General features: G+C 42.1%; 1 protein-coding gene across 1 annotated transcript in view; it reads left to right on the forward strand.

The window, feature by feature from the left end:
* Positions 1-18,493, forward strand: part of CCN4 (cellular communication network factor 4) — a 35,246-nt gene extending 16,753 nt beyond the window's left edge. The window contains exons 3-6 of the mRNA XM_059474707.1: positions 10,833-11,112; positions 14,836-15,093; positions 17,054-17,247; positions 18,116-18,493. Coding sequence (XP_059330690.1) covers positions 10,833-11,112; positions 14,836-15,093; positions 17,054-17,247; positions 18,116-18,415 — 1,032 coding nt within the window. The 3' untranslated portion in view covers positions 18,416-18,493. The remainder of the gene's footprint in view (positions 1-10,832; positions 11,113-14,835; positions 15,094-17,053; positions 17,248-18,115) is intronic.
* Positions 18,494-21,716: the final 3,223 nt, after the last annotated feature.

Below are 21,716 nucleotides of genomic sequence, written 5' to 3' on the forward strand. Positions count from 1 at the left end.
TACATCTGGTGATGAGTACTTTGGGTATCTGAAATTTACAGTCTCTTCCTTTCTGCTTGCAAAACCTGTATTCCAATCTACTTCAGTGTCTCAATTACCATCTGGAAAAATTAACAAATTGCAGATTTTTTTAGTTTTCCTTTCCATCCTCATGGCTTTAGGCCTAATGGTCTTTGATATCATCATTGGGAAGGGATGTTGTGTTCATGTTTTGGCACATAATGTCCCTGCTCCACATGTTGAGCTAGTAAATTTCTTCAGATAGGCTGGGCTTGTTCCAGGGATTTAGGCTGATAAGTTCAGCAAAGCTTGGGAAAAGCAGGCCTCCAGCTAATCACTGTGCTCCTGCTAAATGATCTCACCATAAAATTGGCAAGGTTGTTGGTGCTGATCTCAGTTTAGCTTCTAATATGAGCTTAGAGCAATTCATCATTTCTCTAGCTTATGGACCACCCCGTGTCTGGCTTGCTGCCTCCCTGCTGTGCCTGGGCTCAGACTCCCTTCCAACCATGCTCTTCTGTACATTTGATCTCATGAAGTGCTTGCAGCTACATTTATACTGAATTTACTGGTTTTATTTAAAAAATCTTAAGTCTATTTTTGTATGTGTGTGTTGTTGTTGTTTGGTAGTTTTTTGCTTTTCAAGTCAGAAGAAAAATGCTCAGAAGGCTTGTGTTAGCATTCTGCTGCTTGCTTCTCTTTTTAGGCATCACTGCTGCAAAGGACTTCAGATTTCCTTTGGAGAACATTTTCTGCACATTCTAAAGCACAATGACAAAATACATAATTAAATCTGTTGGGGGGATTTTAAGAGGCAGTTGTTTGACATTGGTACCCTGTGATATGGCTAAAAGGTTGATACCAGCTTTAGGAAGTAAACAGATTAGGAAGATAATGTCTCCCTAGGGAATTCTCTACTTCAGTTCCTCTAGGATGTGATTTAAAGCAGCATCTGCTCTGTGCTGTGTGTTGTTTTACACTTTCCTTAAGATCCCTGAACTGAAGATTGTTTAGATGTGTGTCTGAGTGAATAATTTTACACTGTAGCATAGAGAAATGTCATGGGAATTCTGTCTGGGGTTTTGAAAGAGGCAGAAGGAACTTTACATGGTGTCCCACCCTTCTAAGAAAGGGAAGCATTTGTAGGTGTTCATGTTGACAAACAATGACAAAAGTCCATGAAAACTGACAAAGTTTTATTGGTTTTCCACTTTGCATGGAAATTGGTGTAAGTCAGACCCTGTTCTCCTAGTGTAAGCACACAGCAGTGGGGTTTGGGTAAAGGAATAGGGTGATAGAGAAAAGAGAGAGATGGATTGGATTAAAGAAGGGGAGAGACGGGAGGGAAGAGAGACATCACCAGTCCTGGTGATCCATCTGATAGGGTGTGCAGGTTCCTGAGGGTCACAAACACCAGGGCTTCATGGGGGCACTATTTTATTGATAGATCTTCCTTGCCCTGGAAATAAGTTTCTAATTTTCTATGGAAATTATTTAGCATGCACAGACAGTCTGTTCTTTTTGACTTTTCTGGAAATGGGTTGGAGGATTTTGGGAATATTTAGTGGTCTTGAGCCTGTTCCTCATCCTCCTGTGGTGCTGTACTGAGTTGCGTTAATCTGCAGGAGCCAGAGCAAGGACATTTATCTCAGAAATGTACTGTCTCTACCTGCCCATGATCCCTTCTCCAGCCACGTCCTGTTCTTCCTCACAGTGTGTTATTACTAACACCTTTGGCTGGCTCCACAGCTGTGTGGCTGTTGGTGTTTGAGGCATCCACATCAGCCCCTCATCTTCTGTGATTCCATGACTTACATGACAGTGAGGGCAGAAAACCCAACCCTTGGAAGTAGCACAGGCCATGGTGCTGTTTCTGTGCTGCTGTCAGTGCGATCAGATGCCCCCAGAGGGTGATGGGGGGAAAAGCAGAAGGTTCCCCTTTTCCTCTTTGTGGAAAGGTTCAATTCCCCTTTTCCTCTTTGTGACAGCCTGAGCACTCCAGCTACCTCATGTTCATGGTTTGTGCCTCCCCCTGCCTTAACCATGTCAATGACTTTAACTCACAGGGAGGTTTTGTGGTTTGTCTTCTGTGTGAGTCTCTCTTTTCTCTGCACCCCCAGTGTGATGACAACAATCAGTCACTTCCCAGATGTCTCAGCACTGCCATGGTCCTGTTTTCAGGGATTTCCAGATGTCTGCTGCTTCTTCAGAGCATCAGTCAGACCTCTGGCTGTCTGGATGCATCTTCAAGTCATGTTTCCCTTCTTAAATTTAAATGCTGTTCCATTTGATCTTTGGAATTTGATCTGTTTTTTTTTTTTTTTCTCAGAGGAACTCATGGTGGGGGAGATCAGCTGAATTTTTCACAATACAGATGTGAAAGTATCACAGGCTGAGCTGAGCTGTGGTGGAGAGTCTTGTCCTTGCAAGCACAACACAGCAATCATATGGATGGGGTTTGTCATTGCTGGTACTTGGAACTGCACCATTGCAATTCACTCTTTCCCCCTGCTTGGTGTAAGATAAAATCTGATGATACTCCTTTCCCACTCTGTGTTTCACAGCTTTCCTGATTTGGTTTTCTAGAAAGGGCCATAGGCTCTAGTTAAAGTCTCGAATATTGAATACTTGGATTCCATGATTCTGCTGCTTTCCTCACAGAAGCATGGCCAGAGCACACCCAGATCAGGCCACCATCCACTGTGCTGGGGATGCCTTGGCTTCAAATGTACAAATGCTGCTTTACTGATCCTTTTGCACACACAGAACCAGCTCACTTCAGATGCTACAAGAGATTTGTGCCATGACTTTGCCTGGCAAAGGGTGAGATAACACATGCCACTTCAAGCTGGATCATAATTTTCTGCATTCAGACTCAGGATTAGTTTCAGGTCCTCCTCAAGTATGCAGAAGTCTGGCATCTTCCATTGGCCCTAAGGATGGTGCTGACCTCTCTCTTCTCTCTGCATCCTCTGTCTAGCAGATCTCATAATATACCATATGCCAGTTACCAAAATATGCCACACTTGGAACAAAATACCCTTTTGTGATGGGACTCTGTATCTGGAAATGCTGCTGCTTATTCAGACAAGTTGTAGGCTCCATCTCTTTGTTACTTAACCAGAGGGATGTAGCAGTGCAAAGACTGCTCATCTTTCATTGAGAGCCTTGAGGTGGGTTTGATATAATGATGTAACACTGTATTAAATGGCAGCTATGTTTTTTTGGATGAAGCCAGGCACGCCATGTGTTCCAAAGGGGCCATTAAAGTAGCAGTAGCAGCAGCTTCTTTTTCCTTCCAGCTACAGAACCAGATTTATGGTATGTTTCCTGTCATCAAATAAAATAATAATCTGTCAAATAGCTTTTGTTTGGCTGGGCTTATGATAGAAGTTGGCATGGTCCTGAAAAATAGAATTCTTTCATCTGCATTATATGCACCATTTAACAAACAGATCAGTTTTTATTCCATTTATGAGCCAGAAGCAGACTTTGGGGGGCACAATGCAGAACTGAACTGGGGAAGATGCCCTGTAGGTGGTTTGGGGGCATTTTCACATGTGGATTTGGCAAGGTGTGCCTGCACAGGCTGCCAGGAATGCTGGCTGTCCTTGCCCTCTGAGGGCGACGCGTGAGAATGGAGAATCCAGAGCCTCCCTGGATGTCCTGGTGGTGCATTGCTCTGCTGGTAAAGAAGTTGTGTTCAGAACCTCCCCAAATATGTTTTGTGGCTTCTGCCCATTGTTTCACCCTCTGCTACCACTGGGAAGAGTGGACTGAGAGCAGCCCAGCTCCCTCAGTGTCTGCTCCTTTTGGTCTCTGACCATCTTGGCTGCCATGCTCTAGACTGCAAATTCCCAGACAGACCATTTGAAGTGAGAGTTCAAGACTCTACTCCAGGAATTTAATTGTTCTATTGATATCTCACCAAAACCAGATTCTTTTCCATGTTGCATCTAAATTAACTTATTAACATAACAATTGCAAAATGAGAGCACTTAATATGGATTTCAAGGAAGAAGAAACTTTGATAGTTGGAAAATAAAGTGACCAACTCAGAAATTCAGAGCTAGAGAGAAACAGTTGTGAAAACTTGATATGGAGGGAAAATTGCTATTTAAGAGAAATAGGGATTCTTGACTTAATTAGGGATTCATGACTTAATCAGTTAATTAACAACTCCAGGGAAGAGCAGATATTAGGTCAAGCAAATTGTTTCAGATTAGAGAGTTTAAATAACACTGAAATTTAAAAATAAAAAGTTGTTTTAAGTCAAAATTCTCTGCATTGGAACAGAAACAGAAAATTCAGGATACTTGAAACTGCAGATTTATTTTTTTGTTTTAAAAAATCCTGAAAACCAAGATAATATTGAAGAGCTTAATGAAATTTGGACTATTCTTGCTATGGGGAAAGACACCACAACGAAACAAACAAGTGGAGCTTTTAAATTTTTCTTTACTTTTTATGCACAGCATGGAAGAATGTCCCCAAGAGGGTAAGAAGATGAAAAGCATCTTCCTTTTGATTTCACAGCCATGAGTGAAAAGGAGATAAGCAAAAGCAGAACAAGGCCACTTGTAAAGTAAAACCTCTGCCAAAGCACTCTGCTCCTGTCTGGCTGCTGGAACTGACACTGGTTTTCCTACCCAGCTTTTGGCTCCATACATATCTTGTGCTGCGCAGTTTTAGGACGGTTTCAGACTCTGTGATCTTGGATGGTGCACACACATTTTCCCTTTCCTAAAACTGAAGTCTGTCTGCTTCTGGAGACTTTTCTCATTGCTCCTCCAGATGTTCCCTGTTACTTTTCAAACTCCAGTTCAAGCTTCTTTCATGGGATGAGCTCATTGCAGCACAAGACATTAAAATGCTCTTAGACCACATAAATTGTGTTCCATATCTCTATTTGTGGAGTCAGTAGTGGCAATGTCAATTTGTTAATGATGCCCAAACATTTTTAGGTCACCCTATTCTAAGTAAGTGCTTCTACAGGGGGCAACAGTTATGAAACATCAGGTTGCTTTCTAGCAGGGAAGGTTTTTTTCCCTCTGAATACTCCATAGAAATATATGAAGAAAAGGGGAGGTCACACTGAGTTTGCCAGTATAAGCAATCTTTTGGCAAAGAGATGAATGTATGTAATCTTTACTCTGTAATTGTCTAAACTGAGTTAGAAAAGGCTATTCCAAACATCTGTCTACATTCTTCCCACAGATACATTTCCCAAAATAAAGTTATGGGAAGCTGATTGCTCATCATTCATGGATCCACAGACTTATAATGGTTGGCTCACTGGGGATATTTTATTTTCTTGGGCTATTGGGTGTTTTCCTTAATGCAGAATGTTCTTTTCTGTTCAACCTACCATGCACAGCAAGAATAAATCATGTCAGCTGGCACCTGACATCTTTAAAACTGTCTTATATTTTCTGGGTTCAGAGTCTGTTATTTCATAATATGTCCAGGAGATTTCAAGTCTGGGATCAATTTTAATGAGCTATCTAGACCCTCATGCATGGGGAAGCTGAGCCCTGCATAATCATATTTTACTCTGACCATTAAATTATGTGTCCTGCAGAATCAGATTTATATCTCTGTCCTGATGCTACTTGTGCCTAGCATTAGCTTGTGACAATTTATGAGCATTCATGGGGACTTAGGGATTTGTTGCAAGAGTTTAACAGCAAGGAAGTCCTGATGGTACTGTGATTACTGCTGATCTCCCTGTAAGAACTGGCTCTCTGTTAACCCATCTGTTTTGGGTATAATAATAATGCAAATATTCAGAAATATTCAGCACAGAAGTTTCAGCTGAGCAAAATCAAGAAAAATGTCTACCCTGAGGGCCTGATTTAAGCCCACTGATGTAAGCCAGGTCCTGTTTTACATTGCCATCTCTCTGACAAGCATTATGAGTTTTTAACTTCTGTCAGTTCTGGAATGAAACTAAGCATCCTCTATGCTTGCCCAGAAATACAACTGAGGGATGGAAAGGTATGTGGCTTTATTTAATGGATTTTTATATTTCATTTTGTCTTTTCATTTTTTACTTATTTATTGAGCTGCAGCTGCTGTGCTCCCCTGGGAATGTGCTACATCAGGTTAATGTAAGAAACTCTGGGAATGTGCATGAGTCTCCTGGGGTGTCTTTAAAATAATTTTGGATAATGGGAATAATGGGTTCTTGGAACTGGAATTGTCTCTACAGGCATTTCTGCTTGTGCTGTCTCAATAGTTCAGCCAGTAGGTGGAACCAGGGGAAAGCAGATGTGTGTTATGTACAAGGGCCCAGCCCTTTCCTAGGAGATGCATCCCAAAGTGTCTGCATAAATCTGCATTTTTTACTTCAGTGTTCTTGTTTAGTACAGTCAAACTCCAAATCTGGACTTACTTCTAAACAGTGACAGGATGACGTTGTCAGACCTTGTAGTACAGAGAATGTTTTAATAAAATTTCCTCACTAATCATTTTCACTTGTGAGTATGTCAGAGATAGAGAACAGGATAATCCAGATCACATCATATCCCTCCATCAACAACATCTGGCATTTGCTCAGAAGGGCAGTATCAGAATTGTAGGTTAAAACTATTTTAATGTGTTCTACTGTTAGAAATTAAATGTAGTGCACCCAGCAATGTGTATCCTGCAAAAGACTGCTTGGGCAGCTCTGACTGAAATAAAAAGTTCTCCTTTGAGACTAAATTACCACCAAGGAGAAAACAGTGGAAGCTGATAAAGTACCAAGGTTTCTGCTGCTATGGAACCACTTCTCCAGCTCTCTTGGCAGCCAAAGGAATCCAATTTAGAAATCACCCTCCTGTCTGAACATTTCCCATCAACAAACTGGAAGGGAAGAACAGGGAAAGTTTCTCCCTGCCTCCACCCCGCTGAAAAGAAAAATACTTGAAAGAAAAAGGTTTTAAGAGTGAGATCTTTCAGCACTGAAACAGTAAAATCAATGCACATGAATTTATTTTGAAACATCTGTAAAAGCTGGAAGCAAAGGGGTATATTGTGATGCTTTGCTGCTTTAAAGCAAAGGTAGAGGTTTCTCATGTACTATGTAAAAGTTCTGCGAAAAGACTGCCTAGCTTGTAGTTTGGGCTACATACACTGGTTTCAGTACCATAGTGTGATTTTTCCAGTTTTCAAAATTAAAACATACTTACAATTGCAGGATTTTTCAAAAGATTGAAAATATGTGCTGCCAGTAGGAAGAATGTGCTGCTAAAATGCTGCTATCCATTTTATGTCTTAAAAATTGGTAGTAAAACTCCTGGCTAATAAAAATACTGAGTTTGTGGCTATGGCAGACAGTGGGTAGTTTTCTTATTTTCTCCTCTTTTCTTGAATGTGAAGACAGAAATTAGCTGGGAATTGTTGCTAGCCATCTGCTCTGCAGATGCAAAAAGAAAGTAATTTTGGAGCTTGGCAAGCATATATCAGGATGAGAAAGGCTTCATCTTGTTTTAATGAGGTGGGCTTGTGTCTCCAGAAGCAGAAAAATTAGAACTCATGAATAATTTTGGTGGAATATTTTCTCCTTGGCACCCAAGATAACAAATCTGCAGACTCCAAGATTAAAGAATAATTAAATGAAACAGGTTAATTACCAGTACTTCAGAAAATTAATTTCCTAACAGGCTAATTCTTTTATCTTTCTGATATTTTGAAATAAGCTTGTCAAATCCCCACTAGTGTGACTTTTACTGTTCATTTTCTCTTTGTTCTTATCACTTTCTTAAACTGAAATCTTATTTCAGATTTCTTACAAAATCATTGTCCTCCTCTGCATTATACTGACCCTAAATACATGATTCCTGAAACCTTAAATAACATGGGTGGATTTTTTGGGGGTTTTTTTGGTGTTTTTTTCTAATGAAAGACAGCCATTGGGAAAGGCTGTTACAGTGTGATTTCCTGTTGATAGCACTTGTGGAAAGCATTAGTCATGATGATTTAACCAATATACTCATTAAAATGGAAGGGTCTATTTTCTAAAATGTTCTGGGACATTGAAGTAGTTGGGCTGAATGACTTTTCCAAAGAGACTTAGGTACTCCTAAGTGATGACAGCTGACCATGGAAAGGGGAAACCCAAAAATTTTATTAATCTACAGAATGGTTTTTCCCTCAATGAAGGCCTGAGGGAGAGGAGAGGAGAGGAGAGGAGAGGAGAGGAGAGGAGAGGAGAGGAGAGGAGAGGAGAGGAGAGGAGAGGAGAGGAGAGGAGAGGAGAGGAGAGGAGAGGAGAGGAGAGGAGAGGAGAGGAGAGGAGAGGAGAGGAGAGGAGAGGAGAGGAGAGGAGAGGAGAGGAGAGGCTGCAAGGCTGTACAGGTTGTGCCCTTTTAAAGGCTCCAGTAGAAAACAGTTTCCAAAGGCTGGGTTTTGTTTAGGTGGAGATGGAGCCTAGGACACGATGCCAACCCCAACACTCCATGCCTTCCCTGTTTGTAAAACCCAGAGTGATGGGTTTGATGCCTGTCCACACTGATTATCTGAAGATGCTCATGTGCACTATCCATCCAAGGGACTCAGTCACACCTCTGGACAATTCAGCCAGCACATCCACAACAAAACCCTAGCCCCTGATTTTTTATCATGCTCACTTCATGACTCACTTTCTCTTTAATTATCCAACCCAAACTTCTGTCATTCATGTCAATAAATCCCCCCTTCTAGCAAACCACCCATTGCTCCAAACTCTACCCCCTGAACCTGACCACGAACTTAAGCTTCTTCAACCAATTTCCAAGCCCACCCTTCCTAGGAATCCCACTAATTCTCATCTCAATAACATTCCCAGCTCTCTTACTACCCTCCCTAGACAATCAATGAATTACTAACCGACTCTCAACCCTCCAACTATGATTTATCAACCTTGTCACAAAGCAACTAATAATACCCCTAGACAAAAAAGGACACAAATGAGCCCTAATTTTAATATCCCTCATAATCTTCCTCCTACTCATTAATCTTCTAGGCCTACTACCTTACACATTTACCCCAACTCTCTATAAACTTAGCCCTAGCTCACTGTAAGGACACTGGAAGGGCTTCCCTGGCTGGCTCAGGTGTCAGACCTAGAGGAAGGGCTGTTGAATAATTTACTCTAATAATAATTTACTCTAAACTCCTGTTTCTCACAAGCCACCGAATGTCTCCCAGCTGTTCTGTGCTTTACAAGAGCTCAGCCTCAGCCCTTCACATATTAACTAAACCCACAGGAGCACGAGGGCTCCTCTTTGCTACGTGTGCTGGCTCACAGACACGTTCACATCTGCACAGGGAGAAGCTGATTGCTCATGTTGACAATAGAAACAAGGGATGGTGAAGGGATTTACTTACAGGGCTGGGCTGTGGCAATGAGCTCTTTAAATAGCTTTGTGTGACTTTTGTCTGTATTTCTGGACCTGATTATTAAGCACTTTTTTAAATGATCAGCAACAAAGTAAATAGGTTTATGGCACTTGAGGAGGCCTCTCTTCTCAAGTGGCAGATTATTGCACCTACTCAAATGATTGTGAGTGGAATGAAAAATCCTAGGATTGAAAGGCCAGAGCTTTTCATCAATCTGAATGTTCCTCTTTTAACAATCCTGACAGCATCAAGGAGCCCTAAAGTGGGAGTAAATTATATTGGTATGTTTTAGTTTAAACAAGAGTTTAAAGGTGTTTTTAAGCCTACTTTAGGGCCAACTGTTTGTAAAGGGGACCTTAATGGAATTGGGAATTCTGCCCAGAGCAAACACATTGTCTATTTGGCAGTGATTAGCAATGTGTTCCCAATTTAGTGTTCTAAATATAGGATAACCAGTTTCCAAGATATTTAAATACACCTTCAGATACAGCAGCAGCAGGCTTAGAAATGTACTTTAATAAAATCTGAGCCTGCTAACAAAGAAACTGTAAAAGAAAGTAAAGGGACTTCGTAGAGCTATCCTGATGGATAGCTCACCAGCTGTGGTGTCCTTTCCCACAAACTCTTGGGTGAGGCATTTTCTTCATGGAGAGATTTTGGAAAACCTTTTGTTTGAGACATCTCAAACTACAAACAGGAAAAACACTGGGGATATAATGTACAGTACAGGGAAGGCAGTAATGGAGGGAATTGCCTTAGCAATTTCTAGAGTCTGACTTTCCTTCTTTGAAGTTTTTAGGGTTGCACACTTATTTTTTGCAGCACTAGAAAGGGCTTCTAGACTGCACGTGCCCAAGCAGTGCCATGTTCCTTCTGCTGTCGACCTCATGTGAATAACTCCATTTGTTTCTGTGCCCTGCTTGACCCCCATGTAAAGCCCAGGTTTTCTTTGCAGTGATTCTCTTAGAAAAACAAAATCTTTGCTTTGTCACTTGCCTGATTTGCACCTTTCCTGCACTACAAGCAAGGCTGGTGCTGTTAAATGTCATCCAGAGTTTGTTGTCTAGGGATTTGAGAGCTCAGAATGCAATGAGCCTCTACCTTCTCTGGGTTTTGACATGAACTATGGCATCCCAGTTCTCCATGATCTCAGTAATAGTGACCTGGAATGGCATCACTGTGCTACATGAAATCCCTTTCCTACCTTGATTAACCTTGATCATACTTTTTATCTGATTATCAAATTTTGAATGTGATAATTCATTGATAACGAATAATTGAATAATGAATAATGAATAATTGACTTGTAGGCTTGGTTTGTTAAAGTTTCTTTTTTTTACTCATGAGACCTGAGGGGATTTTAACTGAGGACTAAGCAGCGCAGGGTTTGCAGCACAGGGTTTGCAGCACAGGGTTTGCAGCCCCCATTTCTCTGTAACACTCTCCAAGCTGTGTTTCTTTGTTTGCAGGCCACTGGCCAGACCTCCCTGAGCATGAGCAGCCCCGTCCCAGCCACGGAGGAGCCCTACACACGGGCTCAGTACTGCAGGTGGCCCTGCGAGTGCCCCCGGTCCCCGCCACGCTGTGCGCCCGGCGTCAGCCTGGTCACGGACGGCTGTGACTGCTGCAAGACGTGTGCCAAGCAGAGAGGGGAGAGCTGCACCGAGGCTGACACCTGTGACTTCCACAGGGGCTTGTACTGTGACTACAGCGGAGACAGACCTAGGTACGAAATAGGAGTATGTGCACGTAAGTGATGTACATATATTTTTGATTAGATATAGGCTGGCAGCTCAGCTGGCTGAGCAGGGGTTGAGATTTATCTCATTTTAGATACCTGGCTTCACGTTTATCAGCTCCTCCATGCGGCATCTTCCATTCCCTTGTAGCTGTCTTTGTTCTCAGGGCACTTGGCTGGATGAGAAATGACACCTGAATTCCTGCCTTTTGATTTGAGTGCAGCCAAGAGCAAAGACCACCAACATTTGGAAGTCTCCATATGTGTAAATAGATTATTCTGTAACAGGAGGAGGTGCTGTAGTAGGTTGGGGATGAAGGAAGGATAGATAGACAGCAGGATTTACAGACAAGTAATATGGGCCCCTACATGATATTAAGGAGGCTCTTTTGGCCAATTCCCTATAGCAGATACCTTAGAAGGATAGCACATGGTCTGTAGAACACCCTGTCAAGATGGTCAGGAATTAATCATCTCCTATCAGATCTTGTCAGCTACAAATTGAGGTTTGAGCCTCAATTTTACAATGGTTCCAGTCACATTAGCTGTTATGAGGCAGAAGGATTTCTTTCCACCTCTGACAGCAAACTTTTGGTTCCCTGACACTGGAATGTTTTTCAAGAAAAAGCACAGAAAGAAATTAGATAGTGGTTTATGTATCAAGAGCATATTCACTTGTTCTGAGTTCCAAAACATGAGGGGACCCTAAATCTCTCATAAAAATTAGAAATTTTTGAAAATTATTACTCTGGGAATAATTAAAAGTGAAAGGATCATCAGCCCAGCCACACACATTGCTGATCAGAAAGGCTGCTTTTAGTAAGTTATTAGAATATATGGTCATGGCTTTAGGTTCATAAACAGGAAAAAGCCATTCAAATCAAGGGGCTTCTGGACCGGAACATAAAAACAAATTATTTAAGAGAAAATGTAAAGGTGAAAGGAAACCCGGAGGAGAGCTGACTGTGAGATGGACTGATAGAATAACTCATCCACAGAAGAGGAAAAATATCGCAAACTGTGGGCTTCAATAAACTTAGAATATGAGCAGAGGTTACCCAAAGGACAGGTTTGAGGAGTTAAGAAGTTCAGGGTAAGCTGGCAGGTTCTTGCAGAAGCGATACTAGGCATTGCTCAGCAGCAGGGTGGGAAGTCTAGTAAGAAATGACCCGGCTTTGCACTGGCTCAGGCACAAAAGAAGAAAAAAAAAAAAAATCAAGCATGCAAAAAGTGCAGTCTGACCAGATTTTTGTAGGATACAAGCAAAATAACAACAAGAGAAGTTACGTGCTAGGAGCTGTAAGGTTAAACAGTGATTTCAAGATTAGAAAAGATTAAGGCTAAGAAAAGAGGATATGAGATCATTTAAATGCATTGTCTGGACTGTGTGTAGAACATTCATGAGAGGTCTGCAAGAGCAGGTTAGACAAACATTGTCAAGAATGACATCGTTACAGCTGGCCCTGTGCTGGAAGAGGAAAACAGGCTGGATGGTGTCTCAAAGCTATCAGGCTTCCTAGGCCTCTCTAAAGGCCCTCGTGGTGCTTTGCATCTGTTTATTTATTTAAATGGTTGTTTTCTTAGTTGGATATCTTTTGGTCTTTGCAGTCCTCCCACACATCCCAGGCACTCTGTGTGCCAGGGGCACATCCCTGTGCTGAAGGAACACTGACCCCAGCTCTTCCAGTGAGCTCTGGAGGCATTCCCAGTCTGCTTTCCCTTCCCTACTGCCATGACAACATGGGACATTTGTGGTTATGTGACATTTATGGGTTTTTTGGGAGCAGCTTTACAGTGTGCACAGCTGAAGGGAACAAGAGGAAGCTCTTTCCATGGGTAGGATGTGAGGCAGATTGTCTCTGACTGCCAGAGAAACCTGTGGCCTTTCCCTTGTTTTCAGCACCCAGGCAGAGGCACAGGACAGGGTCTGCTGATGTGTTCTTGTACCCTGGGCCACACAGAGGCTGCATCACCCTGCTCTGAGCCCACCAGCTTCTGTCCTGACCGGGGGTCTGAAAGCTCCTGTGAGTGGGAATCCTGTGCTGGATGTTGGGGACTAACTTCTGTGAGGAACTGGATTTGCACATGGATGCTTTTGGCTGGATCTAGAGAATCCAGGGCTTGAAGGGCTACAGAAACAATGTAATTTATGGAAACTAAAGACCCTGAAAGAGTCAGGAATATGTGTTGGGAAAGGGAGTGGTGTCAAACTGGGGGAAATTCAGTCTGTATCTGGACTGCCATGCTGAGGTGTGCCCCGGGATTTAACCTCACAGACATCAAATAGGAACCTGCTGGGAGTCACTGCAACTCTCCTTTTGTTGTTGGCTTTTCTCTGCAGCAAAGCAGAGGCAGCAGGTGCTGAGCACAGGCCCAGGGGGTGAGGCAGATATTGTGCATGTGGGGCTGGGAATAAGGATGTGGGTCCAAATTGCTTTATTTTGATGCAGACTCAGTGAAGTTCTTCATGAAGACATTCAACAGCCCCTTTGTCTGCGTTTGGGGATGTTCTCATAGTGAACCTCTTGGTTTATGAGACCTGTAGGAAGTCTCTGCAGAGACTTCTAAATTAACATAATCCAGGAGGAATACACTCATAAGAAAGCACCAGGAGACACAGCATTTTTTGAACTGTCACAATCTGTGTGTGTACCTAGAAGTCTCTCTGAATTCTCAGGCCCAGCTCCAGCACTGGGTGATTGCCTTTTCAGTACAAAGGCTGAAGCATTACAAAAATTGGAGCTGAGTGTGAACTGGAGATCTAGATCTGTGCTTGAAATTCCAACAGCTCCCATTTTTGTGCAGAAAAAGGGATTTGTGCCTCATGTTTTCATTCAGCTCATTCTAAAAATAGGAAGCCTTTGCAGAATTTTAATCCAGCATTTCAATTTGTGTTTTCCTGAAGCAGCTCCATTTCTGACCAGACTCAAAACATAAGCAACACAACCAGTGTGAGCAGTGCCTCCGTGTGACTAAACAAGAGACTAAAGTTTGAATTTTCCATTGAAAGATGCTGCTTCCAAATAACTGTCTATAATTTGAAACAACAACAAAAAAAATGCTGCTCTGTGATTACTGTTCATGAGCAATCAAAAGGCTTGACTTTTAAAAGTGATTTTATACAAAAAATAATTACACATAAAATATTTATTTTTATGGCTTTATAATGTGTACTTTATTTTCTAAGAAAACTGCTCTGTGATAAACTGGGTAAGATCTAGTTTCCTGAATATAGGAATCCAGTGACATTTAGGTGCTCCTTTTCCTCCCTTGTTTGTTCTCTCTTTTTGCTTCAGATATACACAGGTGTTGTTAACAGCTGTGTCATATGTGCAATTCCATGAATGTCTCATATATCTCTGAAAACCTCAAATTTCACTAAATATACTTTTTTAAATTATTTGATTTCTCCCCCTGTGAGTAATTCCTACCACCACGCTATGAAATGATTTTGGTTTTTTTAAGTAGGAATTTGTAGATAAAACTTGTTTTATTTTCTAACTTATTTTTTCATTGAAACATTAAAAGGTTCTCTTTTTTTTGCTGTGATTTAGAATGGAAACAGTTTCCTAGATGGTGTAACTACGCATGGTGCAGCATCAGGCTGAACACGATGCTCTGCAGAACTGCCAGCCCACAGATCAGCTTGGTAAAGGAATACATTAGAGCTGTTTGTTGCCAGCATTCTTTTAATGGTGCTCTGTGTGTTTTTCTCTCTTTTTCTTTCTTGTCAGAGATTGTTGGTGTAGGATGTGTCCTCAATGGACTCAGGTACAAGAACGGGGAGACATTCCAGCCCAACTGCAAATACAACTGCACCTGCATTAATGGTGCTGTGGGCTGTGTTCCCATGTGCACAAACTCACGTCCTCCACTTGTCTGGTGCCCAAACCCAAAGCTGATTAAGATGACAGGGAAGTGCTGCGAGCAGTGGGTTTGTGATGACTCCAGGAAAATCAGGAAGACATCTCCACGCCACATCTCCTCTGCAGGTACGGCGGGGATGAGGCAGAGCTCTTTGCCAAGGCAGATCTCTCCTTTGCCAAGGCAGAGCTCTCCTTTGCCATCTGGCAGAGTCTACAAGCAAAGTATCAATTTGTATTGCCATTCCTGGCAGGTGTCTGACCTTTGTGAGGGAGACACAGCCTCCCACACAGCACGTGCTGAAGGACAGGGCAGGCAAACACCAGTGGAACTCATTAGTAGCAATATGGATTTGGATGCCCCATCCCTGGTGGTGAAGGCCCTGATCTAGTGGGTGCTACCCCTGGCCATGGCAGGGGAGTTCATTGAGATGATCTTTAAGGTCCTTTCCAACACAAACCATCTCACAATTCCATGACTGTTATATTCATCAAATATGCTTGTGCATATTTGATGAATATAATGATGTGCATATTCCATTCTGGAATTCTGTGTGCCAAAGCCCCCTTTGAAGGACATGTCTGCTGGAACTCCAAATATATCAAAAGTCCTTTTTAATTTTTCATATTAATTTTTTTCCCTCAGTCTGAACCCTCTGGGAAAGAGAATGGACTCAGTTTAATTTGGGACTGAGGCTTTCTGTCCAGGTTATATTGCTACTGTAGTGCAATTTTAAAGCCCCTGTACATTAGGATAGGACTTAGGAGTCTCAAACTTACACAACACCTTAAAGGCAATTATTGTGTGGAAATTTCACTGTGAGCTGGGCTAAGTTGTCTTTGTGGTAGTACAACTTTTCATCAATTCTGAACTGATGGCATCATTAAACATTCTGTCCTCACACTCACATTTATAATAATGATCACGTAACCCACTGCACAGAGGTGCTATCATTTGCCTCAAACATGGTCCCAAATGCTTAAGATGGATTCAACTTGCCATATGTCTTAAATTTATTGTCAAAATGCCCTGTTACAACTGTAGTGACATTAGCCACATTAGCTCCATGTTTTAGACCATCTCACAACAGCAGAGCTCAAGGAGAGACAGGATTGTTGTAAACAAAGATTTTGGCTCCTTGGTGGGAAGAGCTTTTTCCCAAACCTTGGTCTTTTGTTGCAAAAAAATAAAAAAACAAACCTCAGTCTTCATTTTTGAGGTAAAACCACCAGAGTTTAGCCCTCATTTCTTTGTCCCTGATAGCTCTGAAATGTGGGGTGGGCCCAAATTCAAAATATCTACTACCGAAACTGGCCTTATGTCCTCATGGCTGTGTCCCAAAATGGGCAAAACATAGCTTTGTTTTCCTGGCTTTTCTCCTCTAAGGAGAAGTCTTATAGAAGTCAGAGTAGCATTTATTAAATTTAATATAATAATTAATATAATAATGAATATAAAAGCGAGCAAGCTCAATGCAGCAGTTTCTATGGACTGTCCTGTGAGCTGTAAAGCAGTGGGGACTTTGGCTGAGGTTGGGACAGAACTGTAAGTAGGGATGTTGGCTGCTTTCAAAACAGAGCCCATCCTTTCTTCAAATGGCTGCTGAGCTCTCTGAGAGCTATTGAAGCTGTTCTTCCTCCCAGTGGAAGCCTGTGGCTGCTTCCCAAGCTCTCTGCCATCCAGCAGAGACGCTGACCACTTTCTGCTATGGGGAACCAAGTGAATGGGCTCAGAAATAAACCTTCATGGTGAGATCAGATCTCACCCCCTCTCTCCACCCGCTGGCTCAGGCTTCTGTAATTGTTTATACTGTGGCAGCACCTGGGGGTCCCAGACAAGGACCCCCTTGTGTGAGGCTGTGAAGGGGAATAAAGGAACGAGCCCTGGCCCCGAGCGCTCGCAGCGATGGAGAGCCTGACACAAGTAGGTCAGCACAAAGAGGGTGGGATGTTCACAGGAATGCTGGGCCACTTTGCTGTGGTTTAGTTATTTGGGTTAGTGGCCTGAATGTGCAATGAGCTGGGGAGAGGGTGTTTAATATGTAAAGCTGCCCGGGCTGAATGACGTGGGGTTAATCTGTGTCCGCAGCCTACGAGGGAGAGGAGGAAGCCTGGCAGAAGAACTGCATTGTGCACACCTCACCCTGGAGCCCCTGCTCCAAGACCTGTGGGCTGGGCATCTCCACCAGGATCTCCAACGACAACGAGCAGTGCCGGCTCCTGAAGGAGAGCCGCCTGTGCAACATGAGGCCCTGTGAGGTGGATATAACCCAGCACATAAAGGTGGGGGCTGTTCCTTTGTGCACCCCATGGACACTGAGTCAGCCTTTGTTTGGCAGCGTTCAGGCCTCATGAGGCTGCACTTGTATGTGGACTTATTGTGCTGCACAGAGTTCCAAAATATGTCCTGCCTGTGCTGGTATGAAAACCTTTCCCTGAGAGTCTCAGCTCCAGCCAAAAGGTCCTTGCAAGGAAAGCCAAGCCAAGCCTGCTGTGCTTGATGCTGGCTCGGACAGCCCTGTGCTCAGCTGGCAGAAAAGCAGAGCTGCATGCCTGGTCATGGCTGTGAACTCTATTGTGCAAGTATATGCACAATATACAACTCTATTGTGCAAGTATATGCACAATATACTCTACAGCTTTTGGGTTCCTCTGTCTAAACATGTAAATCTTTCACACTACCTAGGTCAGGGCTGTAAAATCTTTCCTAATCTACAAATCCCTTTAAACATAGGAATCATAGAATAGAATCATAGAATCCTTAAAGTTGGAAAGAATGTCTAAGATCAGTAAGCCCGACCTTTGACTGAATACCACCATGCTTGATAAACCACACTGCAAATTGCTATATCAGTTTCTTGAATACTTCTAGAGATGGTGACTTCATCACTTCTCTGGGCAGCTTTTTCAAATGCTTAACCTCTCCTTCAGTGAAAAAAATTTTTCCTGATATCCAGCCTGAACCCCTTATGGCACAATTTGAAGCCATTTCTCTTTGTCCTACCACTGTTCATCTGGTAGAAGAAGATGAATCCCCTCCCTTGCCTAAGCCTCCTTTCAGGTAGCTGCAAAGAGCAATGTGGGTTTTATTTCCTACATGTCTCAGCACTGAATATTAACCTCTTTATTTTTATTTTCTTCTCTGATTTAGCCCGGGAAGAAATGTTTGGCTGTCTACAGGGCGAATGAGCCCATGAACTACACCATCTCTGGCTGTGTGAGCAAAAGCCCCTACAGGCCCAAGTACTGTGGGGTCTGCACAGACAACAGGTGCTGCACACCCTACAAGTCCAAGACTATTGAAGTGAGCTTCCAGTGCCCAGATGGAACTGAGTTTTCCTGGAAAATTATGTGGATCAATGCTTGTTTTTGCAACCTGAACTGCAGGAACCCCAACGACATCTTTGCTGACTTGGCTCATTACTATGATTACTCTGAAATCGCTAATTAAATTGGCTGAATGCTGGAATTGACCCTTTGCTCTGATTTTACAGAGGTTTTTAAATAAAAGGAGAATCTTCATCCATTACCAATGTGCAATTTGTTCTTTTCCTGAGTTAGGATGTTGATGCCTTGAGAGGCTACCTAGAACAGAGGCTAGACAGTGTCAAAGGAATAAAATATTTATTTAAAGATATTTATTAAAAAGGCCTTCAAAGAATACACCCTGGGCAGCACAAGAGCCCAGCTGGGGCTACACCCAAGATGGGTGACTGGTCGTGTGTTTTCACGCTTGTAAGTTTTGGCCCATTTACATATTGGGTTAATTGTCCAATTACAGCTTCAGGTTATGAAGTCCCATCCTCCCAGTTTGCTCTCCTTAATTTGCTGTTGTTTGTACTTTTTGGGCCTGAAGCTGCAGGGGTGTCCTTGGTTCTCAGGCTGGGAAGGATTGTTTTGTCTAATGAAACTGTGAAGAGAACTTGCTAACACTCTACATGAAGTTCAGAGTTATAAACTAATGCACTACAGAATCTGGAAAATACGAAAGCTAAAGCCTAAGGCATCAATGTTAAATCTCTTTGTTTTGTCACACTGTTTTTGATGAGGCCTTGAACAAACAAGATTTTTAATAGCTCCTCATCCATTTACAGTAGCCAGAAATTCCTTTATGCACTGATGCTGGGACTTAAATGACAGTTCTCTTGGCACTGTCATTTACTAAGCCAGCAGTTTAATTGCCCATAGGAAAGAACAGTGCACTAGTATGACAGCAAAAGTATGGCTGTCATTAGCTTAGACATGAGATTCAGGCATCCTTACTGTCATTTCTTGAATGTTATTGTCTAAGCTGGAAAACTGATGTAAATGTTTCATATTCAACATTAGACATCAGGATTTGATGGCCTGACCCTTGCAGCTAAAGTCTAACATCTGTCAGGCTGAGATCAGTCCTAGAATCACCCCTCTGTTATTCTCAGACAGATTTTACTGCATGGTGAATTTCATGGAAAAACCTAGGGGAAAAAATGTTTCTCCTGAAATCTCTGTGTGATGTTTCTGTCTCACTGCAAAGGCTGGGTCCAAGAACTTCTGTGTCCTGCTCTCCTTGGACTCACCTCAATCTCTTGAAGTACCTTGTGCCAATAACATTTTCATAGTTCTCTGAATTCTCTGATATTGAATAGCCTGACTGAACCCAAAACAGCCACTCCAGAGCTCATGTTTTCAGGATCCATCTAATCCACAGTATTGCTCCTAGGCTATCTCTGCAGATGAAATGTAGAGAGCCAGATAAGAGGTGAAGGACAAAACCTCTTGCATCCATTTATTCTGATAGAAATAGAAATTGTGTGGCCTCTGCTTAGGGACCACCAGCACATCCTGTTCCCCATGGTGTTACCAGCACACAGGTGCCTCTTCCCACTGCCAACTTGCCAGTGACACAAATAATTGTTTTACATGACTGGGGAAGAGGGAAAAAAACATGTTAAATGAGAAAACAAGTGTTAGGCTTTACACCAGCTCTGAGAATGTGTGGATGCAGAAGGAGAGGCAGCCCTTGGTGTAGCTTCTGGTGCATTCATTCCAGCTGGGCTGATGCTTAGAGTAAACATCAATATAAACATTTTCTACAGAAGTGGTTTCACATGCAAATGTCAGCTAAGAGAAAAAGAAAAACAGCTCTGCCATTACCTTTCCAGGTAAGAAATTTATCAACACTGAAGGATGTTGGAGCCAGCTTTATCTTCAATAAATTTTTAGTACAGCAGCTATGCCCCAGGGCATGTTTGCTGCTGCTTCAGTTGGGAGAGCAGAATTGTGTTTCTGTATGAGCAAGAGAAATGTAGTATCCACTTCAAAAATCCCCGGTGGCACAGCAGAACTGCTGAGTGACACATGATCTGGGGATCTGACCTGTACAGGGCTGAACTTTGGGTGATGCAGTTATTTTGCTTTATTTTCAGCTGGCAAATTGTCTGTCTTCATCTTGATAACCCAGCAGAAGCTTGATTAGTTTCTGGGAGACATAAATTTTTCTGGCTATGATGAATTAAAATTTCTTGTGAGTGGCCTGAAAATAATACCATCCCTATAAAAAAACAATTGGGAGAAATGTTGTATATCATCAAAAGCTCTTAATACCAATAGCATCTCAATTTGTACACAAGGATTTGGTTCATATATTCTTTATAGACCTAGGTCATTCCTGAATTTAAAGCTTTATTTCTTTTTTGAAACTTCCATGAAATCTCTAGTGGCAGAAAGGAAGGGTGATCCCTGCCCACAAGTTCCAATGCAGGTGCAAAGCTCCTCTTCCCTTTGTTTCTCTGGTCTAAGGAACCTGAGGCCACCACATTTTGCAAGACTCAACCTCATGACTGCCTTGGCCTGGATGATGTGACAGCAGAATTGATACCTGACTTATTTGCCTCCAGTACAACAAGACCTCAGCACTTGCAAGAATGAGAATGTTACATTTCAAACTCCATCCTTGGTAAAAAAAAGTTCCATGTGAACACACAAAAAAGAGGCCATGGTCAAGAATTTCACAATGTTTTCCAAAAGGGAAAATGGTGTGAATTAAGAAGTTATAGGGAAGAAATACTAGGACCTCTTTCTCAATCAGTTCCCCAAAATATGACTTAGAACCCTGTGTTCTAATTCTTGCCCATCTTAAAATGCCATATATATGCATGTGTGTATACACATTAAAATAAATAAATAATAAATAAACAATATAAATAAATAAATAAATATACATTTATATGTAGATGGATACACACCTATAAAATATTATGTGAAGTCATCTATATAATATTACATATAAAATCTTATGAAAACATGCCCTTGAATATATATATGTGTTTATTTACCTATATACATTCTTATGGGGCACAAAAAGCAGTGCATGTATAATGGGTGTTTATAAGTACATTCAGTCTTTCTCTGTCTTACATGAACACATAAGGAAGCAAGAAAACAGGATCAGATCATGTATGAAAAACTCTGTCTCTTAACTGGCTTGCTCTGCTTGCAATTAGTTAATTCTGTAACCACAGCAATCAAATGCTGCAGTGGCTGTAACACAAGGCTTTCTCTGAGAGATAAAAGAAGCTATTGAGAGCTAATGTATGACCAGCAGCTCCAGTGTGTGTCAGTTTTTAGTGAAGTGAATGCCTGGAAACCACAGATCTTGCCCAACGCACCCAAGATGTTTCTGTCTCCAGCCTGGTTTCCTAAGGAAACTGAGTGTATGCAGCCATACTGTTCATTTGTGTGTCTGTCAGGCAGCCCTTTTGTGGGAAATG

This window comes from Ammospiza nelsoni, chromosome 1, assembly GCF_027579445.1.
Source record: "Ammospiza nelsoni isolate bAmmNel1 chromosome 1, bAmmNel1.pri, whole genome shotgun sequence".
Lineage (NCBI taxonomy): Eukaryota > Metazoa > Chordata > Aves > Passeriformes > Passerellidae > Ammospiza > Ammospiza nelsoni.